This window comes from Corapipo altera, unplaced genomic scaffold (assembly GCF_003945725.1).
Source record: "Corapipo altera isolate COAL_440 unplaced genomic scaffold, ASM394572v1 116, whole genome shotgun sequence".
NCBI lineage: Eukaryota > Metazoa > Chordata > Aves > Passeriformes > Pipridae > Corapipo > Corapipo altera.
In genome coordinates, this window is record NW_020884953.1 from 2,513,327 (window position 1) to 2,540,292 (window position 26,966).

At 46.1% G+C, this 26,966-nt stretch overlaps 3 protein-coding genes across 10 annotated transcripts; 2 read left to right on the plus strand and 1 right to left on the minus strand.

Annotated features, from left to right (window-relative positions):
• Window positions 1-422: 422 nt before the first annotated feature.
• Window positions 423-17,191, minus strand: PLA2G7 (phospholipase A2 group VII). 6 transcript variants are annotated; one of them, XM_027663482.1, is made up of 11 exons: window positions 16,924-17,191; window positions 10,104-10,228; window positions 7,327-7,477; window positions 6,624-6,717; window positions 5,914-5,982; window positions 5,335-5,482; window positions 4,150-4,263; window positions 3,785-3,876; window positions 3,208-3,381; window positions 2,109-2,257; window positions 423-1,773 (listed from the first exon to the last, which is right to left on the minus strand). In XM_027663482.1, exons 1-11 carry the CDS (start codon window positions 17,174-17,176, stop codon window positions 1,670-1,672), a joined length of 1,473 nt encoding a protein of 490 aa, XP_027519283.1. In that variant the 5' UTR covers window positions 17,177-17,191; the 3' UTR covers window positions 423-1,669. The 6 variants fall into 6 exon arrangements, with proteins under 6 accessions (XP_027519283.1, XP_027519287.1, XP_027519282.1 ...); XM_027663486.1 differs by lacking the exon at window positions 16,924-17,191 and adding an exon at window positions 11,099-11,121; XM_027663481.1 differs by lacking the exon at window positions 16,924-17,191 and adding an exon at window positions 10,399-10,941.
• On the plus strand, window positions 10,946-12,734 carry IMP3 (IMP3, U3 small nucleolar ribonucleoprotein). The gene has a single exon (XM_027663488.1). The coding sequence runs from the start codon at window positions 11,078-11,080 to the stop codon at window positions 11,633-11,635; it is 558 nt and encodes a 185-aa protein (XP_027519289.1). The 5' UTR covers window positions 10,946-11,077; the 3' UTR covers window positions 11,636-12,734.
• On the plus strand, window positions 16,149-26,286 carry ANKRD66 (ankyrin repeat domain 66). Of its 3 annotated transcripts, none has more exons than XM_027663490.1 (4): window positions 16,149-16,295; window positions 19,668-19,912; window positions 21,251-21,479; window positions 25,843-26,286. In XM_027663490.1, the coding sequence occupies exons 2-4, from the start codon at window positions 19,774-19,776 to the stop codon at window positions 26,021-26,023; spliced, it is 549 nt and encodes a 182-aa protein (XP_027519291.1). In that variant the 5' UTR covers window positions 16,149-16,295; window positions 19,668-19,773; the 3' UTR covers window positions 26,024-26,286. The 3 variants fall into 3 exon arrangements, with proteins under 3 accessions (XP_027519291.1, XP_027519293.1, XP_027519290.1); XM_027663492.1 differs by lacking the exon at window positions 16,149-16,295 and adding an exon at window positions 17,306-17,432; XM_027663489.1 differs by lacking the exon at window positions 16,149-16,295 and adding an exon at window positions 19,075-19,567.
• Window positions 26,287-26,966: the final 680 nt, after the last annotated feature.

Consider the following 26,966-nt stretch of genomic DNA (forward strand, 5'->3'; position numbering starts at 1 on the left):
GCACTGTGAGCTATGGTGAATAATTAGAAACAGTAATTGCACTTAATTAATTGAAGTTATTCCAATTTCACTAATGAAAGATGAAGCTTTTCCAATAAATATGAAGATGACCCAATCGAATGGTGTCGCTGCTACACAGGTACAGCAGTGTAAGGACTTAACCTGCAGCTATTCAAAGATCTCACCTTTTAATCTCCTCCTCAGGTGTTCAAAAGGGGATTTTATTTTATGGTGGTGTTCCATGCTCCTATATGGCATAGCTTTTTCCTCCTCTTCAGAAGCTGTGGATTTTTCATGCTGCCATATGGATTAGGAATGCAGGCTGGCTGATAGTGTCAGTCTGGCTGTCTCACAGTAGATTTCAGGTGTTAGCTGTGACTCAAACACATCTTTAAATGCTTAATAAAGACAATACATGGTGGTAGGTTGGAAAGAACTTCATTAAATTTTGAAGGACAGGTCTTAGGTGTTGTTGCAATCTCATTTTAAGATCACAGATTATGTAACATTTAATTACACTGTTAATTGCTTTGCTTGTTCTGCTTGCTTCAGTTTTGTTTGTAACCTCATTTTGAAATGAACATAATTCAGAAGACACCCTTCCCATGGGGCAGATTCAGAAACTTCTGATCCAAAAATGACAGCCTTAAACAAGGCTGACCAGGTGGCTGTGGACACTATTTGTCCAGGTATTACCATTGCTCTCTGTCAGTGGGAGCCAGCTGCTTCTGCTGTCAGCTACAGACAGCACTGTACCTGGACAAAGAGGAGTATCAGGGGAGAATTAGTACCATGAGAGACCTCAGAAGATCAAGCAGTGCTAACAAGGACCATGTAAAGGGAGCTTTACAGGTGCCACATCTCTATAATTTCAGCTGCAGGCTGTGTGATAGTGGTAACAGACATTAACAAGAGAGGAACTGCCTGGAGCTTTGCCCAAAGGGAATTACAGAGTGACCAATACAGAAGCTTTTGGAATAGAAATATTCTCTAGGTATGGCACTAAACACAGATCTTACATTTAAGTGGATCAAGTTCATATGAGGAGTCCTGTGTCTGAACAAACACCTTTCTCTGCTGTGATCTTAACTATTTCCTGTAGCTTTTACTGTGGTTTACTAAAATAAGGCAGTTTTGAAGACCACCCTCCACTGGCACCTTTCTGACTGGAAGGAGCAACAACCTGCCCCAACTCACAGCTGTTGTCAGAGCACAGCTGAAACAGTATCTAAATGACAAAGTGGTGGTTTTGGGGGAGGGGTGGTTTTGGTTGCTTGCTGGATGCAAACTGACTTAAAGCTTGGTAAGCAGAACTGTAGTTGTATTCCTTGGAGCTTAATCTGTCTCTCCGCAAACTTGACTTAGGTCCAAACCAGAAAGAGCATTTAAATTACCATGAAGTGATTTCCCCCAAGCTGCCTACAAAGCAGAAGTTACCCTGTTGCAGTATTTCAGTATTATCCTACTATCCATTCACTATTATCCTACTAACTCATTTGAATCAAAACCTCTGGTTTTATGGTAATGTAACTTAATGCCTTTTTTTTTTTTTTTTTATTCCACACCCCAAAAGCTGTGTAGGTGTTTAATGCCACCCCATGTCTGAGCAATGTCTGGCCAGCATTAGTGTCCTGATGTCTATGGCATTTTCAGTACTTCTTTGTATTCCTTATTCAGGTTCAGCTGGAGATATGTCAATATTGCTTCCAGGAATAACATTGGGTCCTATGCCATCCACAAGTGAATCCCACTTATCGAAATCTTTCTTAAGACCTGTAAAACGGGGGAAATAAAACCCAAGTGGTAATGAGTAAGTAATCAGCTTTTTGTAAAACTACACTGAAAAATAAAACCAACTTGGCAAAGTAAGGGAGGCATGATGTTTTAAGAAACATAAAAATCTGGAGTATCATTTTTTCTATGAGAACAAAATGCCAGTGACATTGCTCTGAGTTGCTAAGATTACAAAAGTAACTGACACTCTAGAAACTGTCTGACTTGTTTTTTCCACTGACAGACTTATTTTGATCTTGCTTTAAACTGAATAAAAAGCTTCACAGAAATTAAATATGAGCTAACTTCATACTTCTCTGTAAACAGATACTTACTTAGATGTTTCTGCAGGAAGGCCAATGAAGCATGATTGCTGATATCAATAGCTTCATTTGGATCTATTTCTCCTTTTAATTTGAAAAATCTTGCAATAATTCCTCCGCTTACAAAGGTAAAGTCAGGAAAGCTCTGATGTACTGTCCCCCTGCAAATACAGAAATGATCAACAGGTTTATAAGAATACATTAAATCACACAATTAAAATATGCACAGACTTCAGTCATGTGTCTTACACTTTTCTTTAGCAGAAGATAAAACACATTAATCTCACGAGTATGCAAGATTAGCAGGAAATTCTGTACTAAGCACAGAAGGGAGGAAGGTTTGTACACGCTCAGTGTAGGTCACTACAGCTGCAATGGCAATAAAGCGTTGGCTTAGCAAAACATCAAGATAAAGTTGTTTTCCTCATCTGTGGTGCAGGATAGAACCATCCACTGCACTGCTTTCACTGGGTGAGTGCAGAACTGCCCCCAGAAGACTATTTAAAGTCTTCAGATGATGCATGAGGCTCAGAGCAACACTTGTGACCCAGGACAGGAATGCACACCTTGGAGTATCTCAAAACCTGGAGTTACTGGCTGCTTTGAGAGGTCTCTGTCCCCAGTATGGGAGATGTATGGCTCATTTAAATGTGCAGTAAAAACCTGGGCCGTGAGGAAGGACAGAATCGTTCCTCAGTGCCACTTCTGCATGACTTTTAAATACCTCCAGGGATGGTGACTCCTCCACTTCCCTGGGCAGCCTTTTCCAATGCCTGACAGCCCTTTCAGTGAAGAAATTTTCCCCAATATCCAATCTAAACCACCCCTGGTACAACTTGAGGCCATTTCCTCTTGTCCTATCACTTTTTACTTGGGAGAAGAGACCAACCCCTACCTGGCTACACCCTCCTTTCAGGTAGTTATAGAGAGTGGTAGGGTTCCCCCTTGAGCCTCCTTCTCTTCAGGCTGAGCCCCCCAGCTCCCTCAGCTGCTCCTCATAGGACTTGTGTTCTAGTGACTGTCTTTCTGCAGTTACATATAACTGCACAGCTCCAACAAGAAAGGAAAGATTCACCTTCAACCACAGAAATTATGGATCCCGGACACTTACTTGATAGTGATCATTTTCTTGTTTGTGTCATTGGAGATGAGCTTCTTAATCTTTAAGATGTTATCAGCCCACTGGAATTTTTCAGAGTTGATAAAAAGCAGCGGTTGCTGGACACTGTTCTGGTAAATGTCATCACCTACAGGAAGCATCCACACATCGAGGGCAATGCCACACCTGCCAAAAACAACTGGATATTGGCACAGAAGCAGAAAGCTCTTAATGGAAGTTCTCAGCATGCTTTGAGTTGCAAGAGACATGGGAAAGAGCTCTCTCTTATACTGAACAGGTTAATGAATCATTTTGTTTCAAAATTATTTCTACTCTGGGGGAAGAGAATGAGTCTGTTCTTGCATTTGTTGGTCTCCATTGCCAGGACAACAGGGTCCCACAGTATCATGATATAATAAGATACAGCTATTATGTTCCACAGTTGTAGGAAGCATGACTGGAGAAAGCAAGACATACCAAACAAACCTTTGCTTCAGTTGCTAATTAGTAGTTGGGGGATCCTAGAGAAGGTGCTCTGCTCCAGAGCTCTCCAGTGCCAAATGTCTCTTGCCTTCTTTTGCATACTCACCTGAATCTTATTTCTTTGCTGAGACTCTCAATAACTGTAGCACCACCAAAAGAGTGTCCCATCACAGCTATTCTGCTAGTATCAACAGAATCCTGTCAAAAAAATCCAGGTGCTGTAAGAGACTTTCTTTCCCAAATTTTTTTTTTAAAGGGAATAATTTCTTAGGAAATAGATCCTATTGAAGTGAGAAGAGCATCATTTCAGCTCCATTGCTATCTATCCATCTTGGGATGACCTGAGAATATGTTCATAGATCTACAGTGTGATCTTCAGAATAATTTACAGGAACCAGTTTAGAAATGGAAAAGGGAGACCAGAAGCATTATTAGCTGTTTAACCAAATGCAGTCGCCACCTTTCACTCACCTTTAGGCTGTTCCAGTCAAAGTCTGAATGTAGTACATTTGTTACTTCCTCTCCCAAATTGATTTTAAGAATGAGATTGAGAGCTTTGATACACTCCTGTGCTCTTTGCTGCACCTAGGGAGAAAGAGAGGTTGGGGTATCTGCACAATAGCCTTGAAACTGTCTTTACACCAGATAAACCCCAAATAAGAGCTAAGAAGCCCATCTCATTTTTTATATATACACATCCTTGAAAACTGTAGCAAAACTGTTGCAAATAAAGGTTTTCATTGTCCCACATAAGAACAGTTTTTAGCTTTGATATGTCAGTAAAAGAGAAGCTTCAAGAAGAATCAAAGAACAGGAGTGTTCTTGGGAACCACAGTGTGTAGGCAGCCAGCAAGATGTCTGTGCACCACTGAATTTCAAATACATCCCAATCTCCTGACTTCTCTACTTGTGAAATTTGTAGACAATGGCTTCTGGAGGTTGTTTGCAAGTTCAGACATTACACACTGAGACTCATAAGCAGGATGTTGTAGGCATACAGGAAATGACTCTTGGACTGCTGTCTGTATGGCCCTGGGAGATAAAGAGAAGCAGCTCCCTGGCTGAGTTTTCGCTAGCTGGAAAAAACACTCCTGTATTATAAAGGTCAAGTTATGCTTGGAGGAGCTCATTAGTATGGTCACATCACATCTAGCATGGACACTGCTTATAAGCAGGAAGTCTGCACTGTTTACATTGCTAAAAACCACCTTCAGTGTGTTGAAGACTATGAAGCAAACATCCCCCTCAGAGCAGCCATGATTCATCTTGCTATGCAACAGTAAATGAAAGCTAAAGTGAGCCTAAGGCCACAAAAACATATGAACTGAACTCTGTGTCACTTGTAGGCTGGGCTGGGCAGTAAAAGTGTGAAGACACGAAGAAGAAACAGAAAGCTGAGTGGAACCAGAGGACAAACAGCTGACTCAGCTCAAGAGTGCGGCTTCATGAGAAAGCTTTTTTGAGGAAGTAGTTTATGCTCAGAAGAAAACTTGTTGGCTTTTCCATCTTCAGGAACACGTGACTTGATCCATATTTATATATACCCTGAGTCATGGCAGAAGACTGTAGACATTGCCAAAGGGAAAGAGTCTGCTAGTCAGCCCTAAACACACCACTCCTGCCACACTTCCCAGAGCACAGACCCAGTCCAAGTACCTGCTTATGGCGCAAGCAACGCTCCTCCTCTCCAGTTTTCAGTTTCCTGTAGTAGATCCACTCCTTCTCCATGTTTGATGTAGACTCTTCCTGTGATTCAGAAACGGACCTTCTTTTACAATAATATGTTGCTGAAGCAGATTCATCTCTGTAATATCAGCAAAAGGTTATTTCTGGGTATGCATTCCATTTGGTCTGAGATGAAGTCAGCACAGGTTTTAGATTTCACTGATCTGGAGATCCAGTTATCAACCAGTGCTACTGCAATTGCAACTGAGTGTAGACAGACTTTCTAAATGATGCAATAACCCCACCAAAACTCTCAGCTTCTTTATATTCTCCAGATTCTATCTACTATGAGACTTTTTACTCCAGGGCTTATCTAAGCAAAGTTCCTTTTGTTTAGGGAAGAGTTGAGCTATGGGAGCTATGCCCAGCTATGGGCAGGGCTGAAAGAGAGATGTCAGTTTTTCTTTTTTAAAAAGAATAAAAAATTCTTCTTTAGAATAAATAACATTCAATGTTCAATGTGAGAAAATTTCTTGCCATCAGAACTCCCAAAACATGCAGCATACACACCTGTGCTCAACAGCAGCCACTATAAAGCCCTGAGAAGCCATCTCTATGCAAATAGCAGAATAGATTGTCCTGCAATAAAAAACACACTCTGGTGAGTCATTAACTCTTTCAACTCCACTGCTTTTTAAATGCTGACTACACCATGTATGTGCTAGTCCCCACTCGATATTTCCTTCTGTTTGAATTTGCTACCCAGCAGAGCATGTTTGTGTATGCCAGGCACCAAAGCCTGTTCAGAAAACCTTGGTGCTGTTTTACTGTCAGAAGGGAAAATGCTACTGTAGCACATACAGCACTTTGCATCTTCAAAGAGCTGTCCAAAAATCAACTAGCTACTCTTCACAGTGTGCTTATGGGTCAGTAAATATCTTCACCTCTATCATACAAAGGGAAAATAAATGGAGCTCGAGCAACCTGTTCTAGTGGAAGGTGTCCCTATTTATGGCAGGGGGGTTGGAACAAGATGATCTTTAAGGTCCCTTCCAACCCAGGCCATTCTATGATTCTATGATCAAAAATACATCAACCCTGCTTTTCTTTACTGCTGTTGTTTCAGTGGAGGCATATTGACACACAGCAGCCTATTACTGAAATCTGTTTCAGCTCCAGAAGGATCTCACCCCCCTACTGAAAAACTGTTCAGAACCATCCTTGATAACTGTTGTCTCCATAGACAACAAAAATAGTTTGTCAACAAACTGCAGAATTACCGAAAAGCTCCAAGTCCATGGGAAAAAATAAGAAGTGGATATTTTTCTCCTGGCTTAAAGGCAGCATTTGACTTTGCGGGACAGGTCACTGAACCTGGATAAAAACAGAAGTGTATGTCATTGTTACTGAAATGAGAGAAAGTGTTCGTTCCTGTGGGAGAGATCCCAAGAATGTGGTGACCACTGACTTCAGAGCAGTCACCTAAAGATAAGGTACTAAGTCTCATCTTTAAAATACATAAGACAAATCCAGATCTATTCTGAAAATACTTACTACTTGGCAGAAGATACTTTCCCTCTCTTCTTCCCAGCCACAGTCTGGCACGAGGTCTACATATCTCCTAAACACTAACAGTCCGGCATCCAAGTCTTGTTGGTATTCAGACCTTAGGATCTCTCCAGCTTTTACATCTTTGCACATTTCCCTGTGGGATTTGAATCCCAACACATAGGTGCAGCTTACCCAAGCTCTTCCTAAAGCAAGCTGCCCAGACACTCCTACCGACAGCAGTCAGGGACTGCCTGAGAACTTGGTCACGTTCAGCACTGAGCCTCCCTACAGAAACCCATCCCACAAAAACACTTGGTAGCTAAAATATATTTTTCAGTCCAGCAATACCACTCTGTTCTTGGAGCAGCAAGGCAGTGGCCTGCAAACAGAGCTCATGCACTAGTCAAGGAATAAAACCAGAACCAGTCTTACCAACGTAGTAATGGAAAAGCCTTTCTCCTACAATCCGGTACATATTAAGGAAGTCAGAGAGTCCCTGATAGTATTCTCTGTCTGGAATCCATCGTGCCTCCTCAATATCTGTGGCATCGCATGCTGGGTAATACAGGCGTAAGAAGCTTCCCTGGGATCAGGAGGAAAGTAAAAAAACCAATATTGGCATTTCTTTCTATATGACAGAGAAAAAGGAAGATAAAATCATCCATATAAAGGGCTTCAGATGCAAGAATGACAGCTCAAGAGATTTAAGAGAATCTCATGAGAAAATTATTATCCTATACAGGCTTTGATGCCAATTCACTTTCTGTCCCTAAAATGAATTTAAAGTAGCATGAGATACAGAACTTCACAGGCAGAGATGCACATTACCTTCCCTAGGTTAGCCTATGGCTAATTCAAAATGCTCCATTTAACTAAGTTAATAATTTACAAACAGTCACTACCAATTTGCTCCATTTCTGCATCTTGGTGGATCTTTCCTTCTGTCTTCCTCACTGGGAATGGTTCTATGATGCAGTTTTATAGGGCTGACTGTTAGAGGGGTGACTGAGGATGACCTGAGAGCTGGAGCATCTCTCCTAGGATGACAGGCCAGGAGAGCTGGGGACATTCAGCCTGAAGAAGGCTCTGGGAAGACTTTAGATCACTTTCTAGTACCTAAAGGGGCTCTAAGAGTGCTGAAGAGGCACTTTGGACAAGGGCCTGGACTGACAGGACAAGGGGTAATGGCTCTAAACTAAGAGAGAGCAAGGTTAGATTAGATATATGAAGAAATTCTTTACTGTAAGGGTGGTGAGGCCCTGGCACAGGTTTCCCAGAAAAGCTGTGGGTGCCTCATCCCCAGAAGTGTTCAAGGCCAGGTTGGATGGGGCCCCGAGTAACATGGCCTAGTGGAAGGTGTCCCTGCCCATGGCATATGGTCTTTAAGGTCCCTTCCGATCCAAACCATTCAGTGATTCCATGATTTTATGACTTTGTCCCTTCACCCTTTGAGCTGGGAGCTGTCATTGCTTTCCTTGCGTCAGTGAGTCTCATGGAGCTGTTACTGACCCAACTGAGTTTGCTAAACTGGGAAAGGGGGGGAAAGGACCCCCCTGGATGTATATTGTTCCACTGGGTTAGCAAGACAGATTTTACTCTGAGACTAGTTTCTGGAAGTGTGGTCCAGCAGAGGAGGTGTGTCAGGGGCATGGTCTTGTGGCTATAGTGTTCCTGGCTAAACTGAGCAGAGGCTGTCTGTGAAGCTCTTGGGCAGCTGCACAGCAAGGGAACACAATATATTGTTCTTCCTCCTCAACAAGATGCTTACAAGTCTCCGGTGGTCCATCTTTCTAAACACAACTTTGCTAACCTGTGCTTTATCTGCTTCTGTTCCTTACCACCAGTTTGAATTTTCTTTTATTGTCTGCTCTCCAGGTCTCCCAGGAAAGCACCCAAGCTTTCCACACTCACATGGACCCTCCATACCCCTTGTCAGTCCTTTTCCTTTGCAGACAGCAGCAATGTACCAATGGCACACCTCAGCAGAGTTCCAGGCAGATGAACTGTGTGTATCTGCATTCTTACTTCCTGGTTTGCAAGGGAATTTGCAACACATTATTCAAATTCACTGTCTTGCTCCAACTGTGCTTTTGGTTTAGCAAGTTAAGATTAAATAAACATGACCTTTAGAATAAAGCCTGATTTCTTGAACACTAATGTATCAGTTTACCAAAAGCTTGTTTAATGAAGCTTGTTTCTATTTATTTATCAAAGTTAAACCAACCTTTGACAAAAAGACCACTAAGGAAGAACCTTCCTCCATATTGGTAAAGATATTAACTTGATCTCAAAACAGCCCCAGTGAACTTCCCCAGTGATTAACTGCTTACCAGAAGAGGAAAGATGTTCATTATCTATGCTTGAGAGAACTGCAATTGTTCAGAATGCTTATCAAAACAAAAACACGTGGGCTGATTGCAAAGAGAAACTAATTGCTGCTTTGTGCTAATACAGAGTAAGCTCAGTAAAGGAAAACATGACCAACCACTACAAACTGATCACAAGCTCCACTATGGCTAGTCTGAGGAGTAAAACCACACTGTAACTGCAGGCGGATTGTCTAAGAAGCAAGAGGATTTGATACAGAAACCCACAAGTGAAATCATTTGTCTACTTGTCTACTTACTGTGCCCATCTTCTTATTGTGGCTTCTTCACTGTGCTAACCTCTTACAGAACTGACATCCTGTTCTTCTCAAGAGAGATAAAATCTCAAGAAGACATCTCACACTTTACCCTGCAGCTGAAACACTGCACACCCTCATCTCCCAGCCCTGCACACCTGCATCTCCCAACACTGTCAAATCCTGCTGGGACCTTTGTGATTAGAACAGCTACAGTCACAGAGACTGCATGTGGAGTCTCCTCAGGAGCCCAGTGCAAGAGGGAGTGGTGGGGTGGGTGGGAAGAACCCCGTGGGTCCCAGGAGGACACAGTTTCTCTGCAGTATCTTGAGTAGGGGAGTCAGAAAGAAAAGAATATTAGGAGGAAGGAGGAATTGGCCATGGGGAAGGCTTGCAGGTTACATCCATCTAGCAAATGCCCAGTATACATCCTACACCTGGATGGAGAAGGTAGAAAGCTCAGCTATGAATGTCAGTATGGAGCACACAGACAAGACCTTCTGTGTGACTCCTCTGTAAAACTACAGCAAGTTGTTTCGCTAACACTGTGGCTTAAATCCAAAAGAGAAAGAACCAAAAGCTTTACCTCAACTGCATTATCTGTCATCAGGTCTGTACATCCAACCGAGTGTGGCCCCTTTCCTTCAGGAATTCTGTAAAATCTCTCAGTGCTGTTGGTCCACATTTCCATTGGTGCCTTCACTGGCAAACCTGAAGAAAAGCACAAAGCAAATCAGGAGAGGGCCATGGCCTCTGTGACCAGATCACCCACCCTGAAACAAATCCAGTGCGCTGTAAATCCAGGAGTAAGAAATTCAAGATTGAGCTGATACATAAATCTGCTTATGAGAATCAGAGAAATCCCGAATCACCAACCTGACCTGTTCTACTGGGGAATTTCCTTGGAGTATCCTGAATCCTAAGGATCAGACAGCACCGTGCACTTACAGAAAGGTGGGATGAAACCTTTGGCTGGGGAGGCCGCGGTGGCACTCGGGAGGTCTGCGGTGCTACGAACCGCACAGAGGGAAGATTTTGCGGCTCCTCAAGGAAAATCGGCCTATTCATCAGGAGCAGCGGGATGTCACGGAGAAATACAACGCCGCTGCCATTTTTCCAGGAGGAATGACGAAGCCCGGGTTCGATCCCTGGAGAGACAAGGGCGGGCTGCCCGTGACGGAGCGGGTGTCGGGGCGGTGCGGCCGTACCTGGGGTGACCCCTCCAAGCCGGGCGGGCCCCGGGGATGCGCCGAGCGCGGGGGGAAGCAGCCGCATCCCGGGCTGGGCAGCAAGGAAGCCGCTCCGGCCGCGGGGGTGGGCGCTATCCGCTGCCTTCTCCTTCGTGAAGGAGACACGGGACCATTCCCAACCTACCGCCCCACCGGGCTCCGCCGCCCCGGGGCGGGACTCCCGGGGAAGGACTCCCGGGGCGGGACTCACTGCCCGGCCGCTGTCAGCGGCTCCTCCCCGGAAGAACCGCGGTGTAGGCGGCCGCTCCTCCCCGGAAAGGCCCCTCGCAGCCGGCGGCGCGGCGGAGCCTGAGTCCCGTGTCTCGTCAAGATGGTGCGGAAACTGAAGTACCACGAGCAGAAGCTGCTGCGGCGGCTGGACCTGGTGAACTGGGAGGCGTCGGGCGGTAACCTGGCGGAGGTGCGGGCGCTGCGGCGGTACCGGCTGGGCCGGCGGGAGGACTACGTGCAGTACAAGGCGCTGGCCCGCTCCGTGCGCGCCCTGGCCCGGCGGCTCCGCGACCTGGGCCCGGACAGCGCCGCGTTCCGCGCCCGCTGCGCCGCCGCGCTGCTGGAGAAGCTGCACGGGCTGGGGCTGGTGAGCAGCCGGCAGTCGCTGGCCGTCTGCGAGAGCCTCTCGGCCGCCGCCTTCTGCCGCCGGCGCCTGCCCTGCCTGCTGGTGAAGCTGCGGATGGCGCAGAACCTGCGCCACGCCGTCACCTTCGTGGAGCAGGGGCACGTCCGCGTGGGGCCCGAGGTGGTCACAGACCCCGCGCTGCTCGTCCCCCGCGCCGTCGAGGATTTCATCACCTGGGTGGACGCCTCGCGCCTGCGGCAGAAGGTGCTCGACTACAACCAGGAGCGCGACGACTTCGACCTGGCTGCCTAGGGCTGTTCCGCGGGACATACGCACACTAGTGATGCCACCGCTGGATATTCACCCACCCCTTCCAGACGCACCTGGAAAGGGAGCCAGAAGGAAACTGTGCTTCCAGTGTGGTATTGCCCTCCTCCTGGCTCCCCTTTGCAGCTAATGGCTCCATTCATCCATGTGGAAAAAATTCCCTTCCACATCCACCACTTCAAGAATGCGTCCACATCCACCACTTCAACAATGGCCCAGCTCTGTTGTTGTCCCTGGTGTGTCCAGTGCCATCATCCCTGGCGTGCCCAGCTCCATTGTCATCCAAGTGTCCCAGCTCCATCATCATCCCTGGCATGCCCAGGTCTGTGGTCATCACAGCAACCCAGCTCCATCGTCCCAGCGTGCCCATCTCCATCCTTCTTGCAGCCTAGCTCCATCGTCCTTACATCCCATAAAGCAAAAGTGCTTGGAAAAGTCTCTGCCTGATCACAGGAGAGGATGTGGTTAGGTTTAAGTGCTCGGCAGCTAATACTAGCTGCTGGAAGGGGTTTTAAGCCTGGCCAAGTGGTTGATTTAAGACTGAGTTTGGCAGCTCAGCTGCTGTTTTTTGAGAAGTTGCCCTGGTTCTTCCTTCAGCTGTTGGATGTACAGGAGCCAGAGTTGCTGCTTCTGGAAGGGTTTCCCCTTGATACCAAGCAATGTGTATATAGGGAAAATGTGGGGATTGTTGGGGGTCAGCAGTAAACAAGGAGGCCAAATACTGCATTTCTGAAACTGTTAAAGCTTTAGCCAAATATGGAATAAAAAAAAAAAAGCCAACTTTATTTTCATGTGAAGATGTAAAGGGAAGTTTGATGTGCTGAGTTCAGTGTCTTTGCTGTGTGGGTCTCCAGCTGACAATTAGGCATCATTTACAGAGCAGGATCTAACTGGGGAGGCATTGGAGCAAAAGCTGACCTAACCATAACTGCAAATCTGGGGGGAACTGTTGCATGTAGTACATTAGCCACACAAAAACTGGTACTCAAGGGAAACCTTAGGCTTTCTGAGACTGTTGGGAACTTTATTTCCCTTTCATTAAAAAAAACAGAAAAACAAAAATAAAGGTTTTTTGTAAGTTGGTGGAGAAATGTGTGGACTATTTTATGATATAGTTTCTCTGAGAGTTTGTTCTGATTTTTAATTGTTCCACGAAGGCCCATTTGTCATTCTGTAGAGCTTTTTTTTTTTAATTTGAGGTCTTTTATGTAACTTACATAACCTTTTCTTTTTTTGATAGCTGCAAGGCTATTACTGAATTCTAAAGTGTTTTTTGTTAGCAGTGCTTTCTTTCCATTACCCAGGGCTATGAAAGGATTTGGCAGTAGGTTTAGGAGCGGAGCTGTGACTGCCCATTCCAAGTCCAAAGGGCTGGAGTTCAGCTGCCACTGAAGCTCTGGGTCTGTATGCTTTAATGTGGCTTTTCTAAACAGAAATATGTTCAGGTGAGGGGTGTTTTCGAGATTTCAGAAACTGTCATATTATGGCTGTTTTTTAAAAGGCAAACTAAATGTTAAAATTTCTACCCATCTCATAAGCCAGCTGCATTAAGCAGAACATTAATTTATAAAGCAATAATAGATATTAAGAAAAGGACACCAAATGCACCTTGCTTATGGTAAGAAATACAAGTTGAAAACACATTTCGCACTTGAAGCCTGACTTTTAAACACCTTCCCAGCTTTCCTCTAGAACAATGTCATTATTTCTTGGGAAATTTGGAAGATGCCCGATTCAGGTACAGGTAAAAATGGTGCTTTTGCTCTTCTTTACTCTTTTGGGGGAACTTGAATAACACCACAGTGACTGTGCGGAGTGTTTTACTACTCATATGATAAACTGCTGCTCTGCCCAGTGTGTCCAGCCCTTGAAAGAACAGCAGAAAAGGAAATATCAAACCTCCAGCCTGTCAGCCTCCATAGTTTACATCATCAGCCCATTCTTTTTGTATTAAACCAAGTTTTCAACCTTCATCTGTGCACCTCCAGCATCTGCAGCAGAAGAGAAATGACCCAGCCCCTTGTAGGCTGTTAAGTTAAGCATTGGGAATTGACTTCCCTATAGATGCTGTGGGATAACAGCATCCATCAGCCCTGCTCTCCTCCTGTGGTACTGGAAATTAAATTCTTATGCTCTCTAAGAAATCAGGCTGTGGGTTTATATGTCTGTATGTGTTCTAAGTCTGGAGTGTCACAACTGTGCTAGCTGTACAGTAGCTGAGGCCTGAAATGAGCATCCTGCTCCTCAATTTTTAACAGCTGGAGCCCTCACATGCCTCAGATGAGAGCCGGGTCCACTTCAAGCATGATAAACAGGTGAAATGGAAGTTCCAGCAGCATGTCCTCATTCCTGATGGTGAATTCAGCCAGAGATGATGGCTTCCTCGTGTCTCTTGGTGGTTTTGCCTTTAGTTTGAGGGTTTGAGTTTGTTTGCCAGAGCTGATGTGCTGTGGCTGCTGCAGGGCGGTTCCCGCAGCGGTTCCGGAGCTGGGGATTGAAAGGGCACAGGAAGCAGCTCCGACAGCCTTTCCCAACACTTGGATAAACACAGAGGCTTTTTTTAAATTCCAAGGCTGGATCCAATGTCAGTATAGATCAGCATGAGCTTCCATGGGTCTGTGTGAACTAGCATGAGGAGATGATCCAGCACGGAGCTTTTTTGGGCCAAATCCTGCAAACTCCCCTCCAGTGCTCCAGGGATTTCCAGCAGGAGAGCTTATGCATGTGAGAGCAGCAGGATGGGGTCCTGGGTGTCACTGTGCTACTTCCCAGCACTTTCTGAAGTGGGCTTGCTGTTCCTGAGGGGGCCCGACATCTCCATGAATCTTGTGGGAAGTTGCTGGTGCAGGAGGACAGAGGATGGTGGTGCTGCTGTTGGAGCAGGCTCTCCATGTGCCTGACAAAACCTGATCATTGTCACCTTGACAAGTGTCTGTCCCAGCAGCTGGGGGCTGCAGAGGTGCCAGCTTCTCCAGCAAGGGAGGAAAGGGCTTCAGGGGGCTCTGGGAAGGGTGAAAGCCATTGGCAAATGGCAAGCAGTTCCTAAGCAGGAGCGCTCGCTTGGGTAGTGGGCAGCTGGAAGGGAGGTTTTACCAGGGCCTACAGTTTTAGATTTGGGTTTTGGCTTTTTTTCCGTTTTTTTTTTTTCTCCTTTGTTGTTTTTTTTTTCTCCTGACCTTGTCTTTTCCTTTATTTGAAGGCTGCCAAAGCGGGGGAGCTGAGCCTGAGGAATGTGAGGGAGCTGAAGGAAAGAGCCCTTCACACTGGTGCCTTTTGTGTTGCAGAGTGTAAAAGGCTGAGGCTGTCACTGAAATGCTAATGTGTGTTTTTTTCACTGATCTGAGCCACTTATTTTCCCAGTAAACAAGCATGCTGCATGTTTTAAAGGCTGCTTCCATGCAACATCTTGATGTGGCTTAGTGCTGACCTCAGTAATTCAGTGACAGCACATCACCATGAGCACAGGCAGGTACAGGTTGAGCTGTACAGGGAAGGTTGGTACATCCCACTTCTCAAGATCAGAAATGGAGACTGAGAGAACCAAAGGTGGAGCTGGGCAATTCCCAAGATTTCACATGAGAGTCCTGCATCCTGAGTTAGGCCACGGCCGTACAGCCTCATCTCAGGGCACTTTCCCATGCTCATCTCAGTAGCACTCCCCAGTATGATATTCCACAGTGGTTGAAGGTGTCACTGTCCCCTTCTTGAGCTCTGATTAATCTGTTTTAAGGACATCCCCTGCCTGATTTGGCACTGCAGATTGAACCAACGAGCGATTTCTCATCACCAGGGCATAGGATCACCTTAGTCCCTACCCCAGATACCAAAACATTTCAACACTCACAGGGTCTGGGGGAAAAAGCACACGTAAGCACTATGACAGCATTTACCTGAGAGCCCCAGCTCTTGTCCTTGCTTTTAAACACCCCATTTTAAGGACTGAAAAAACTTGTTACCCTTTGCTTGCTGGTTTGGGCCTGCAGCAGGACTTGGGTGGTGAGAAACCTGTCTGCTGTGTGGTTGGGGCATGGGGATGTCAGGTGAAAGCAGCAGGAAGCAGCTCTGCAGTCAGCAGGAGGAGGCACTTGGGTTCAGTCTTTCCACAAACTGTGGAGTTTCTGGATCCAATAGTTAAATCCAAGTGTATGTCCCACAACAGGAGCATCCCCTATCACTTCTCTGCAAGCACTGGAGAACAGCCCCTTCCTGCATCATATTAGCGTTTTTGAAGAGATAGAATGTTTCACTCCCAGCAGGCAGAGAAAGGGGAGGCCACCCACTAATAACATCAGAGATGGGATTGGTGTATCCCCTGTTTCCTACGCTGCCTCTTAGAGGATCTTATTTGTAAGTCACAACAGCTTCTTGGCTGCTCTAAACATGTTAGTGGGTTGGTAAGTGCAAGCCCAGGCAGCACCACCAACCCCGGTCCCTCCCTGGAGGAGCCACCACCTGCTGCTCCTGGAGAGGCTTGGATGGTTGTGTCACAGGGTAAAGTACAGGCAGGCTGTCCTGACGTCTGCCAGTCCACCACCTCACCACTGAGTTCATCGAGCTTAAAACACATCAGGAAACCCACGTCTTAAAATCACCATCCCTCTCCCCACCAGCTCCAACAGCAGTTGGGGTGCATGGTCCCTTGCAGGTATTGGGATGCTGGGTGTGTGGGAGGTGAATGCTGTGCTGGCAGAGCACCCAAAACCTCCAGCTGTGTCCCTCTCAACCTTCTAGAAGTATTTAGGCGGGCAAGGACACTGGAGGTCAGTGTCCCAGTCCAAGCCCCTGCTCAAAGCAGGACATGCCTCGGGTCTGCACATCTCAGACTCTCGCTGTGAATTAACTTTTCCCCTTCCATCTAGTCTGAGTTTCCTCTGCTGCAGCCTAGCACTGCTGCTTCCCATCGCCAGGCTGGGCACGGCCGTGTCAGGAGGTGGGTTAGTTTTCCCCACCGGAAAATTGGCCCTACACTCAACGGCGAAGGGGCACGTCCATCGGAGTGAATCCCACCCCTCCGCAGGGACGCACAGGAATTTGGGGCCAGATACGGGGCTGGAAGGGAGGAACTGGAGAAACGCGATCCCTCGAGGACTGGGAACAGGCTTCCTGCATGAGCCGGCTGAACCCGGGGAGCGGGGAGCGCTGATAACCTGTTTGAAGGGCTGCGCAGCAACCACCCAGCTCTTTAAAATCCCCCTCACGTCACCGTCGCTCCTCCCCGTGCTCTCCCCAGACCCTTTTTTTTGCCCTCGAGTAGCGCCTGGTGCTTCCCATACCTGGTGTGCGGTGTCCCGGTTGCCCTGTGCTCCCGTCCCGCCGTCCAGAGGAGCAGGACGGCCACCCAGAGCCCTGCGGAGCCAGGGGAGCTGCGGCTGCTCCCACAGGAGGACGTCTGTCCCGCAGGCCGAGCCACTGCCGGGCTCTGCCCGAAGGGGAGGGACCAAACTTTGCCTTAGTTTTCAGCTGAGACAGTCTTCCCGGGAGAAATCTCCCCTGGGCCTGGAAAACAAGTTTCTGGCACGGGGCCATCCCAAGCAAAGACTGCACGTCCCGGCGGATCCCGCGGCCGCCGAGGTGCTGGGCTGTGCCTCCGTGTGGCAGGGATGGGATCATATGTATGGATTCTGGATGTCCCGGCGGTGCTGCCGAGCGTGGCGGAGTGGGGCTGCGTCAAGCACCAGGAACCCCAAGAGAAAATTTCCCCGGATGGGTTGCAACATCCCGCGGAGGAGCTGTGGCTGGACGAGGAGGGGGGACCAGCTGCGGGGGAGCGCTTTGCCTCAAGGTCGCTCCGTAAAAAGCCGAATCTTTTCCTCTGGCCTTAGGAGAAGGGGGTAATCACACTCTAGGGAAGCATATCCCGCTTTTGAGTACAACTTCTGGAGCGGTTTAAAGCAGATTGAGCACAGGTCCCTACTGGCGGGGCAGATCTGCACTCACCCCCCCTTTGCACAGTCCTGGCATTTGCCCCCTCGGTAACACTGAATTCAGGGAATTAACCCTAAAACCAGCACCAATAATAAAAGATTAATTTTATGAGAGATGAGCAGCTATTAAACGGCCATATGAGCTTCAAAGGAAGCAGCAGGGCAGGAGGGGAGGTAAAATTTGGCTTGGCCTAAATCGCTTATGGAACTGTCCCATGGACTGTCCCCTTGGAGAGCTGGTGAGCCCCTGGAGTGGGATCAGTGGCTTGTCTTCCTCTCCCTTTGCATGCCTCTGTGTAGGTATGATCTGAAGTTGGAAACAAATAAGCAAGTTGTATGAAAAGGTTCAAGAGTTTGGTTTTCTCCCTGTACTTTGGTCCAGCCCTCATTTCAGTGATGGGCTGGATGCATTAAAATGTGCCATTTTCATGATAGATTTAATGTAGTTGAAATCTTGGAGGAGAGCTCAGAACATCTCTGCTTAATCTAAAGGAACAGGTTCTTCAAGACTAGTGAGAGCCAATGAGGAGGAGGAGGAGGCAGCAGTGCACAACAAGTGGTTGAAGTAACAGAGACATGTCAAAACCAATACGTCTGCGTCCCACTAGGAGCTCCAGAATTTATTTTATTTTTTAATATGTTCAGATATTCCCAGACACACAGGAGTCAAGCTCAGTAGAAGACAAGTATGGGTCTGTTTTTTTGGATCTTATTTGCACAGTCCAACCACCTAAGACTGAAGCAGGCTGTGAATCCCTCTGACCTTTGTACTTCTTGTTTTCCTTACAAAAAAGCAGAGTGGAAATGATTCTATGTCCTTCCAGCCTGGACTTGGGATGTGATTGGTATGCTTATGGGAGTTGGGAGCAGATAAATGGCCCAATTCATCTCTGGCTCAGAATGAAGCCCTTAGGATTGCAAACCTTCCCTCGCAATCAGCCTCTGCAAGCTCTGATGTTGGTCCTTTCCAACGTGCTGAACATGAAAATCACAGTCTTTTCAAAGCTGTGAAAATTTCTCCATGAAGTAAATGCAATGCAGAAGCTGCAGCAAACCCTAAAATGCTTCTGGTTTATCAGGGTGATGGGACTAATTAGCTCAAGACCAGCTATTAATATGGGAATATAAAAGTTTTCTCCCCATTGATTTGACCAGACTGGAGAAAATATTGCAGTTTCCATTCTCAGGATGATGAAGTAGCCTAGTGATCCTTGCAATCTGCTTAGATTCACTGCCAGCAAAGCAGCTGGGAAATACCCTCTAGCACAAGTATAATTATTGAAATCAAAAGCCTTGCAGGGGCTGGTGATCTGCTTGATGGGGGTCTATTGAATGGGACTGGTAATGAGAACTTTAAGCAATGGGCCATAGCTCAGTTATTTTTTAGAATCATAGAATGGCCTGGAAGGGACCTTAAAGATCATCCATACCCCCTGCTGTGGGCAGGGACACTTTCTACTAGACCAGGTTACTCCAAGCCCCATCCTACCTGGCCTTGGACACTTCCAGGGATGGGGCAGCCACAGCTTCTCTGGGCAACCTGTGCCAGGGCCTCACCACTTTCACAGCCAAGAATTTCTTCCTAACATCTAATCTAAATTTCTCCTCCTTTAGTTTAACTCCATTCCCCCTTGCCCTATCACTATCTGCCCATCGCTTTTTCTGTAAGTTTCATTCTTCTTATTATTATCCCTTATTATTATTTGCACCAAAGAACATCAGAGAAGATACTTGCACAGTAGTTTCTGTTGTTGCAATAAAATGCTACCAGTAACAGATCTGCAGCACTGGCAAGGGAGGAGCCAGTTTCCATGGTTAGTGAGCACAACAGACCTGTGGCAAATGTTCCCTGTGAGCTGGATTTTAGCAGCAACTCCCTTCAGAAAAGCTTTAGATACAAGTCCTTTATATAAGTCCTTTATATAAAGGGCTGCACTTGGCTCCAGATTTCCATGACTACAGACCAAATGTCACCATCATTCTGTGATCACCGGTTTGAAGATAAATTATAATTACTTTTCCTCTTTCATTCTTTTTCCCTTATTTTTGTTAAATCCTGGTTTCTCACAGTTCCTGTCTCATTTTCAATCCAGGTGCTGCTTGATCTATTAAAACAGCCCTGAGAGGAGCTGATACATCAGTGAACACCCACCAAACACCTGTTGCTCTGTTACCAGGCATCTTTCTGAAGGGTGCAGCATGACAGAGCTCCACGAAGCCGTGGCTTTGGGGGACTACGACCAGGTGGAAAAGATTTTGAAGGCAGGACGCTGCGACCCAAACCACAAGGATGTCGACTGGCACGACAGGACCCCACTGCACTGGGCTGCTGCCAAAGGTGAGGGCACCCCTGGCTCTGTTATCTCTGCTAAACAGCTTCATAAAAGGTGATTCTGGTTGTAATTTTACGTATGCTGGAAATAATCACAGCTTGTATTTGGTAGTTTTGTCCTTAATGAGCAAAAAAAAAAAAAAAGATAAAAATACCAATTTAAGTGGGAACTTTGCCTACAAAATAATTCATGGGATTGCCATCGAAGTGATTTTTAGCTTTTTTCTCTTCCATCACATGAAAATTTGCAATTTACATGGTAGGTACATAGAGCATGGCTGCTTGTCCCCCACTTTACTTTTCCAAGAGATGACTCCATACAGTGGAAAGAAGTTATTTCTCATGTACAGCTGTGTGAGTGAGCAGAAAGTAAAACCCGCTGTGTTTGTACCAGGTGTTTATTAAACCAAATGGAACAAAATAATAACTGTGTTTTACATTGCCTTCCTTTTTTCTCACCTGCTTGAGTAAACAAGGCAGGACCAGAGGTGTTTGCAGCTCCCATTTGGTCCTTCCCCTCCAGAAGTGTCTGTTAAAATCAAAATCCCTTTACATCTCAAAAAAGAGATGATACAACAATACATAATGTATAATTGTACACTGTGTAAAATGGGAAGCTGAACCTCTGTTCCTCGATGCTGCAGTGTTTATTATACGTCATGTCATGGCATCTGTCTTTACTCAGAAAATAAGTGTGTAATTTGCTGTTTGAAACTTGAGACCACGTTTTTCTTTTGCCCTGATGGATTATTATGCATTTAGGCATCAGCGAAGGGAACTGAGCTACTTAAGAAAATAATGACAGACTAACATTGCCTAGAGGCCTTTGGGAATGATCTGGCTCAGTCAAGGCAGTGTGAAGTAGGCTAGAAATAACTTTTTTTGCTTCTTTAAGCAATTCCCCAGGTTAGAAAAATGAGAAGGTGAATGAAAACAAGTATTTTCTCTACCTCCTATCCAACAAACCTTTGTTTTAGTAAAGCTGTTCACAGGTTTTCCCATTCTTTGTGTTTAAATTTTATATTGCAATGAACTAAAAAGCAAAATGTAACAAATAAATAGTCAATTGGTCAATGACTAATTGCTGTTCAGAAATTAGAAAGCTTTTTGATCTAATAGTTGTTTTTGTTGTAAAGTTCTTCTGGAAGCAGTCTGGTTTGGTAAAAAACAACCAGCATTTTCTATTGAGTATCATTTATATGATAATATAAATGGTCGGGTCGTGGGTAAAAATCCGTGGCTGAGGGAATTATGATCAACTGTGTGTGACTGTCTCCTGCATCCTGAAGGCACAAATTCTGATGCACTTGCATCTTCTCTCCTTGTTTTGCTGCCCACCTCAAGGGCGGTCGGATCTGGTCAAGCTCCTCGTGGATCACGGTGCCCGGCATTGCCTGCGGAGCGACGTGGGCTGGACTCCGGCTCACTTTGCCGCCGAGTCGGGGAGGCTGAGGGTTCTTCGCACCCTCCATTCCCTGCACGCTGCCATGGATGCAGCCGACCTCTTTGGCGACACTCCCAAGAGGCTCGCGGAAATCTACGGTCACCAGGACTGCTCCAAGTTCTTGGAGAGGTGAGTAGTGACGGCAGGTCCCACTGCGGCAGTGGATGGGGCTCCAGCAATGAAAATTAAACAAACCGTCCTATAAAGGAACAGAACAAACACAGGGTGTTACTTATCTGTCCTCCTAAAGCCTGTTATAGCCGTCAAGCACGAGCAGTAGGAGATAAGCAAACACGGGTCTGTCACAGGGAAGTCATTTAGAAGAAATTATTTTGTTCCACTGCCTCCTGTGGTTTGCCTTGGTATGTTTTCAAAAGCATTACTGCTCGTGACATCATTGTTTTTGTAAGGGTGTTACAGAGAGATTGTTAAGCAACAGAAATGAGAGCAACAGCTGGCAAAGATTAACCCCTTAGAGAGTGGTGAATACTGAAGACACAGGTTGAATTGTTTAAGAGCAGCCCTTCAGCAGTTGTATATGTATATATATGTATATCATCTTGCTTTTCTTATAGTAAAGAAAAGAACCATTGTATTTTTTACATAATTATTGAAAATTAGATCGTTTGGTCTGTTAATAGGATGGCCACATATTACTCCCAAATTTTGGGAAACTCCTTACTGCCTTAACTGTTTACAGTTAGCACTGTGACACCACTTGCCATGAGAAATATGCTTTTAGAGGATTCCCAATTACCATTCCTGTTTTTCAGCCACTGGTTTGGCTTGCAGATATTTTCATCCTTGCAAAGCTGTTTCCCTGGATTAGGATGCTGTACTCCAGAGGTTTGAGCTGTGTCCCATACCTGCATCTCTCTCAAGCAGTGGGACAGATCACCAGAGGCCAACCAGCTTGTTCAGTGCAAACCACAGTCCCTACTTGGTGTTTAAATACACTACCCGTGAAACCTGCACATGCCAAAGCCTGGAATGCTGAGAGCTCCCTAAATCTTTTTCTCCCCTGGGTTTTTCTGTTAATTTACAGTCCCACCATAGTCCTTCACTGGCATCTCTTTTACCACTGCCACAGTTTCAAGACTACTTTGGCACCACGTGTATCCTGGATTTTTTGTTTGTAGACAAATATCTAACTCAAAGTCTCCAGGTTGCCAGTGCAGCACAAGAGTTGCCAAGTTAAAAATCAGTCATGGTGACTGGGCAAATGTCTGAGGAGGCCAGTGCCTACCAAGTGCCACATAAACCTTTCTGTAGGTGCTGCGCTCCTTTAGTTGTACTTCTACAGCTTCTTGTTTCCTCTGTTAGGGCTCCATGCCCACCTTTTATCTTCGCACAGCATCAGTGTCCTGCCATAGGAAAAGACACCCAAACTGTGCAAAATCCCCCTGTACAAAGCCCAAAAAACTTTCTAGGGCAGCCACAGGTTTCACTTTCTAAGCTCTGGCTATTGTGAAAGCTACTGGAACCTTTGCATTTTACCTGCCCATCCAACACAGATTCATAGAGTGCTTGAGAGGGACCTTAAAGCTCATCTCATTCCAACCCTCTGCCATGGGCAGGGGAACCTTTCACTAGACCAGGTTGCTTCAAGGCACATCCAGCCTGGCCTTGAACCCTGCCAGGGACACCTTAGAGCTAAAGCCGTGCAATATTTGGAGCTGACGTGTGCAAACCCTCACTATTCACCACCTTCCTTCTACACAGAAGTGTCAGCTCTTCTTACCCTCAGACATTCAGTTTAAAGACATTTAAACAACGAGCAGCTGTTACCTAAGCTTTGCTAAGTAGGGTCTTAACTGTCTAGACCCTGGCTTTGTAGTAAAGCTCGAGTTTGCCAGACCTTTGAGAATGGGGCACTGTGTTCCAGTGGAGTTTCTCTTTATACTGTTCTCAGCTCTTCGTATGCTTAGTTTCTCTACCAGCACAGGTAAATGTTGTCTAACCTTGAGAGTGAAAGTCTGCAGGCTTCTCTCCCTTGACGAATCATTTATAGCAATTACTTAACCTATTCAATGCTGTCCTTTTTGCATTAACCTCACCAGTAATTCCTGTCCAATCTGTAGCATTTGCTGTGCACTTGGCTGTGCACGAGGGCCCTGGCAGTGAGGTGACAGCAAGGGCAGGGGAATTGCCTGGATGATGCCAACGGGCGATGCCCACGGCAGGCAGTGGCTCCTGGGAGAATGACTGACAAGCTGATTGACAGGATGATTTACATCCTGGTCTGAGACACCTTAGCAACAGCCTAGGGCAACTCAGGTAGGTGATGAAGGGTTTTCTGAGGTGAATGACTGATTTAAGCTGGAAAACGTGCCTTTCAGAGCCATATGCTGGCCTGACTCACCCCACAGCAGCATGGCTCATCTAGGAGCATGGCTGGGAGAACTTAACTGGGAAGATGCTTTGAATGCCCATGCCTAGGACATTTTATAAGGCACACAAAGCTTGTGCAGTCACCTCACAACCATAACACAGCCTGTGGGCAGCCGAGAGTTTATCACTGTTACTCAGAAACACTTTTTTTAAGCCCAACCTCTGTAACTTACAATTGCAATGGCTTCACCTCCTCATACCAGCAACCTTGGAGCTGGAATGGCTGGCATTTATAGTATAATTTTGATTACCTTCTGCTCCTTTAGATGTGCAGAAGGTCCCAGAGGTGGTCAGGCAGTGTCAGCAGCTGGGAAGTACCAACGTGTGCTGCAGACACAGAATTAAGTGTGTGCCTGCACATAATGCTGCACAGCACAGAGCAGGTCGGCACTCCACTCATGGTGTCTGTGGTATATAAATATGAGGAATATTTTGTCAGTTTTGGGTATTTGCTTGTCGTACAAAAAGAGAGAAAAGGCAGGTTTTCTATTTTTAAATCTGAGGGTCTGCCAAATGCAGGGCTGATGAACATATCTAAACAGGGCTATGAATATCCAAATCCTTCCTAAATCCTAATTCAGCCCCATCTAGCACTACATTGACCCTTGAACACTGTGTATCTGTCCCCAGGTGTTGCCAGCTGCATGAACTGCCTGCCTGCCCAGGCTGGGCCACTGTTCTGTACTGAGGACTCTTTGCATCCACATGGAAATATTACATGTATCAACATGGAAATATTATTAACATGCAAATATTGGGAATATTTTGCTACCAAGTATCCGTACGACTCACTGAGGTTTGCATGGACATGCAAAGGTTAGGAAACAGCCTTCGAAACAGCTACTTCTGAATAACAAACACATATTTTGCATCAGATTTGTTTTGCATGAAAAGGGCTTTACCCTGGTTGCTGTGAGAGCTGCCAAGGATGGTGCCGAGCTGGCACAGACACCCACAGCCTGTGCCTGCTGCCAGCCTCTCTACAAAGTGCCAAGTGTTGAACTTGCACCAAAGGCTCCTTCTATCTGAGCCCAAAGCATATGTTTATACTCACGTGTGTATAGGTACATACATTTAGAAGTCTACAGAAAGATGTTTCTTGCCCTTGGTAGCAGATAGTTAATAGAAGAAAATAAAGATAGTTCAGTTCAAAGGGGCCTGCCACAATCATTTGGTTCTATGGCCTGACCACTTCAGTGCTCACCAAAAGTTAAAGCATGTTATTAGGGGCATTTTCCAAATGCCTCTCAAACACCAGCAGGCTTGGAGCCTCAACAATCTCTCTCAAACACAGACTCTGTGGAGACCTTAGATCACCTTTCAGTACCTGAAGAGAGCCTACAAGAGAGCTGGAGAGGGACTTTTGACAAGGGCATAGAGTTAGAGGACAAGGGGGAATGGCCTAGGTAAGTAGGGTTGGATTAGATACTAGGAAGAAATTCTTCACTGTGAGGGTGGTAAAGGCCCTGGCACAGGTTGCCCAGAGAAGCTGTTCTCTGAAAGTGTTCAAGACCAGGTTGGATGGGGCTTGGAACAACCTGATCTAGTGAAAGGTGTCCCTGCCCATGGCAGGGGGTTGGAACGAGATGATCTTTAAGGTCCCTTCCAACCCAAACCATTCTATCATTCTCTGACGTAGTAAGCTTATGTGATGAAGCTCATCAGTGTGAAGGCACTGGCTTTGCTTCCTGCTCTCAGTTGGGACAGCATTGCACTGATGTGACAGAGCTGTTCTTTCATAGAAAAAAGTTTTTTTTTCCTGATACTTGATGATATGTTTCTGATAGAGCTGCATAAATCCTGAGTGCCTACAAAATCAGAGCTCTGCAGTAGGAGGAAAGGGTTTGCCTTCTCTTGGACAAGAATTACACTTGGAGTTTCCATGTCCAGATCCTGACAGTGGTGGGGTCCAGGGGGGTCTCTGTGAGGAGAGGTTGGGGCTGCACCATGCCGGGCACAACACAGGGTTTTCTCAAGTGTTACTGGCAGCAGGTGTTTAACCAGACTGAGGTACAATCCTGGAGATGGACCCTGGAGATGGTGCCTCGTGAACAACCTGGAGATGTGACTGTGCTGTGCTCACTCTTGTTTTCTCTCGCAGAGCAGAGGTGGAGAGCAGAAACTACCGCATGACAGCTGCAATGAAAGGAATCCCCTTAGACCAGAGAGATGAAGACTGGGAACACAAGAAAGAGGAGCTTGGGAGAAACCCACCATGTTTTTGGGAGAACTGCACAACCTCTGCTCCAAAGAAAAATGGGGAAAAAAAGGGGAAGCAGTAGTTTGTCCTGTCTGTTTGGTGCCTCTGAGCATGTGAAATACAGAGCAAAGGCACTGGCAGATCTCAGGTGAATCTGCAGGGTGATATACACGTGAATGGGGGAAGCAAATGCCCACAAGGATGTGTCCTTGAGATATACTGCAAATAACGTCCTTAACAGGGAAGAGGTAGAAGTGCTTCTGTCTTTCTGTGTGTCTCTATGTATCAGATTTCAAATATCAAAAAACTGCAGAATATATTTAAATATACCAATACTCTAAACCACTGGAATGTTTAAAGTTATTGAGATGACCAGCAGTTACTCATATTGTGAGGGAGGGAAATGGTTTTGGTCCTACCCGAATCACAAAAGCATCTGGGACTGTGGTTCTGCTTCCTCTGCTGATGTCCATGGTCTTTTCTTGTTTGCTTCTGGTCCTGCATTAACCAGGAGGCACTACAGGTGCCTGTGACCTCTGGTGTTGCCTCTCTCTTTTCTCAGTCGTGGGGTGTAGTTGCTTCTTCTGGCTGAAGTTGAGATGTTGATTTTGAGTTTTCACTGGACACATGGGTCCAACAGCCTGAATCTCCCATTCCTATCCCAGCAAAAGGGAAAATGTGCTCCTCGTTACTGCTTTCAGAGATCTGTGACTTCCAAGAGTGTTGGAACACTGCCTTATTTTCAGCAATACTCCCAACTATTTTTATATCTCTGCCTTTAGGAATGCCGTGAAACTGGTCCTGAGCTCTGCCTTTGATCATCAACACTCTTGCACAGCAAAAGCATTTTTAACTGTTTCGCTTCTCAATCCTGAAAACTTGGAATGTGACCCAAAGCAGTTTTCCATACCCTGCCAACACTGGGCAGCCCCTCCCTCTTCTGGGTCAGCTTCCCCGGGCTGGGCCCATCAGTGCATCTCTCCACGTGGGCTGTGCACTGTGGCTGTGCTGGTAGATAACATGTC

Coding starts and splice junctions, on each gene's coding strand:
- PLA2G7 (XM_027663481.1), bottom strand. CDS start 10,792: ATGCGGCTGCTTCCCCCCGCGCTCGGCGCATCCCCGGGGCCCGCCCGG. Junction 6,718..7,326: donor GCTTTTCCATTACTACGTTG/GTAAGACTGGTT, acceptor GTTTTTATCCAG/GTTCAGTGACCTGTCCCGCA. Junction 2,258..3,207: donor AAGAAAATGATCACTATCAA/GTAAGTGTCCGG, acceptor CTGTATTTGCAG/GGGGACAGTACATCAGAGCT.
- IMP3 (XM_027663488.1), top strand. CDS start 11,078: ATGGTGCGGAAACTGAAGTACCACGAGCAGAAGCTGCTGCGGCGGCTG.
- ANKRD66 (XM_027663490.1), top strand. CDS start 19,774: ATGACAGAGCTCCACGAAGCCGTGGCTTTGGGGGACTACGACCAGGTG. Junction 19,913..21,250: donor GCACTGGGCTGCTGCCAAAG/GTGAGGGCACCC, acceptor GCCCACCTCAAG/GGCGGTCGGATCTGGTCAAG. Junction 21,480..25,842: donor TGCTCCAAGTTCTTGGAGAG/GTGAGTAGTGAC, acceptor TTTCTCTCGCAG/AGCAGAGGTGGAGAGCAGAA.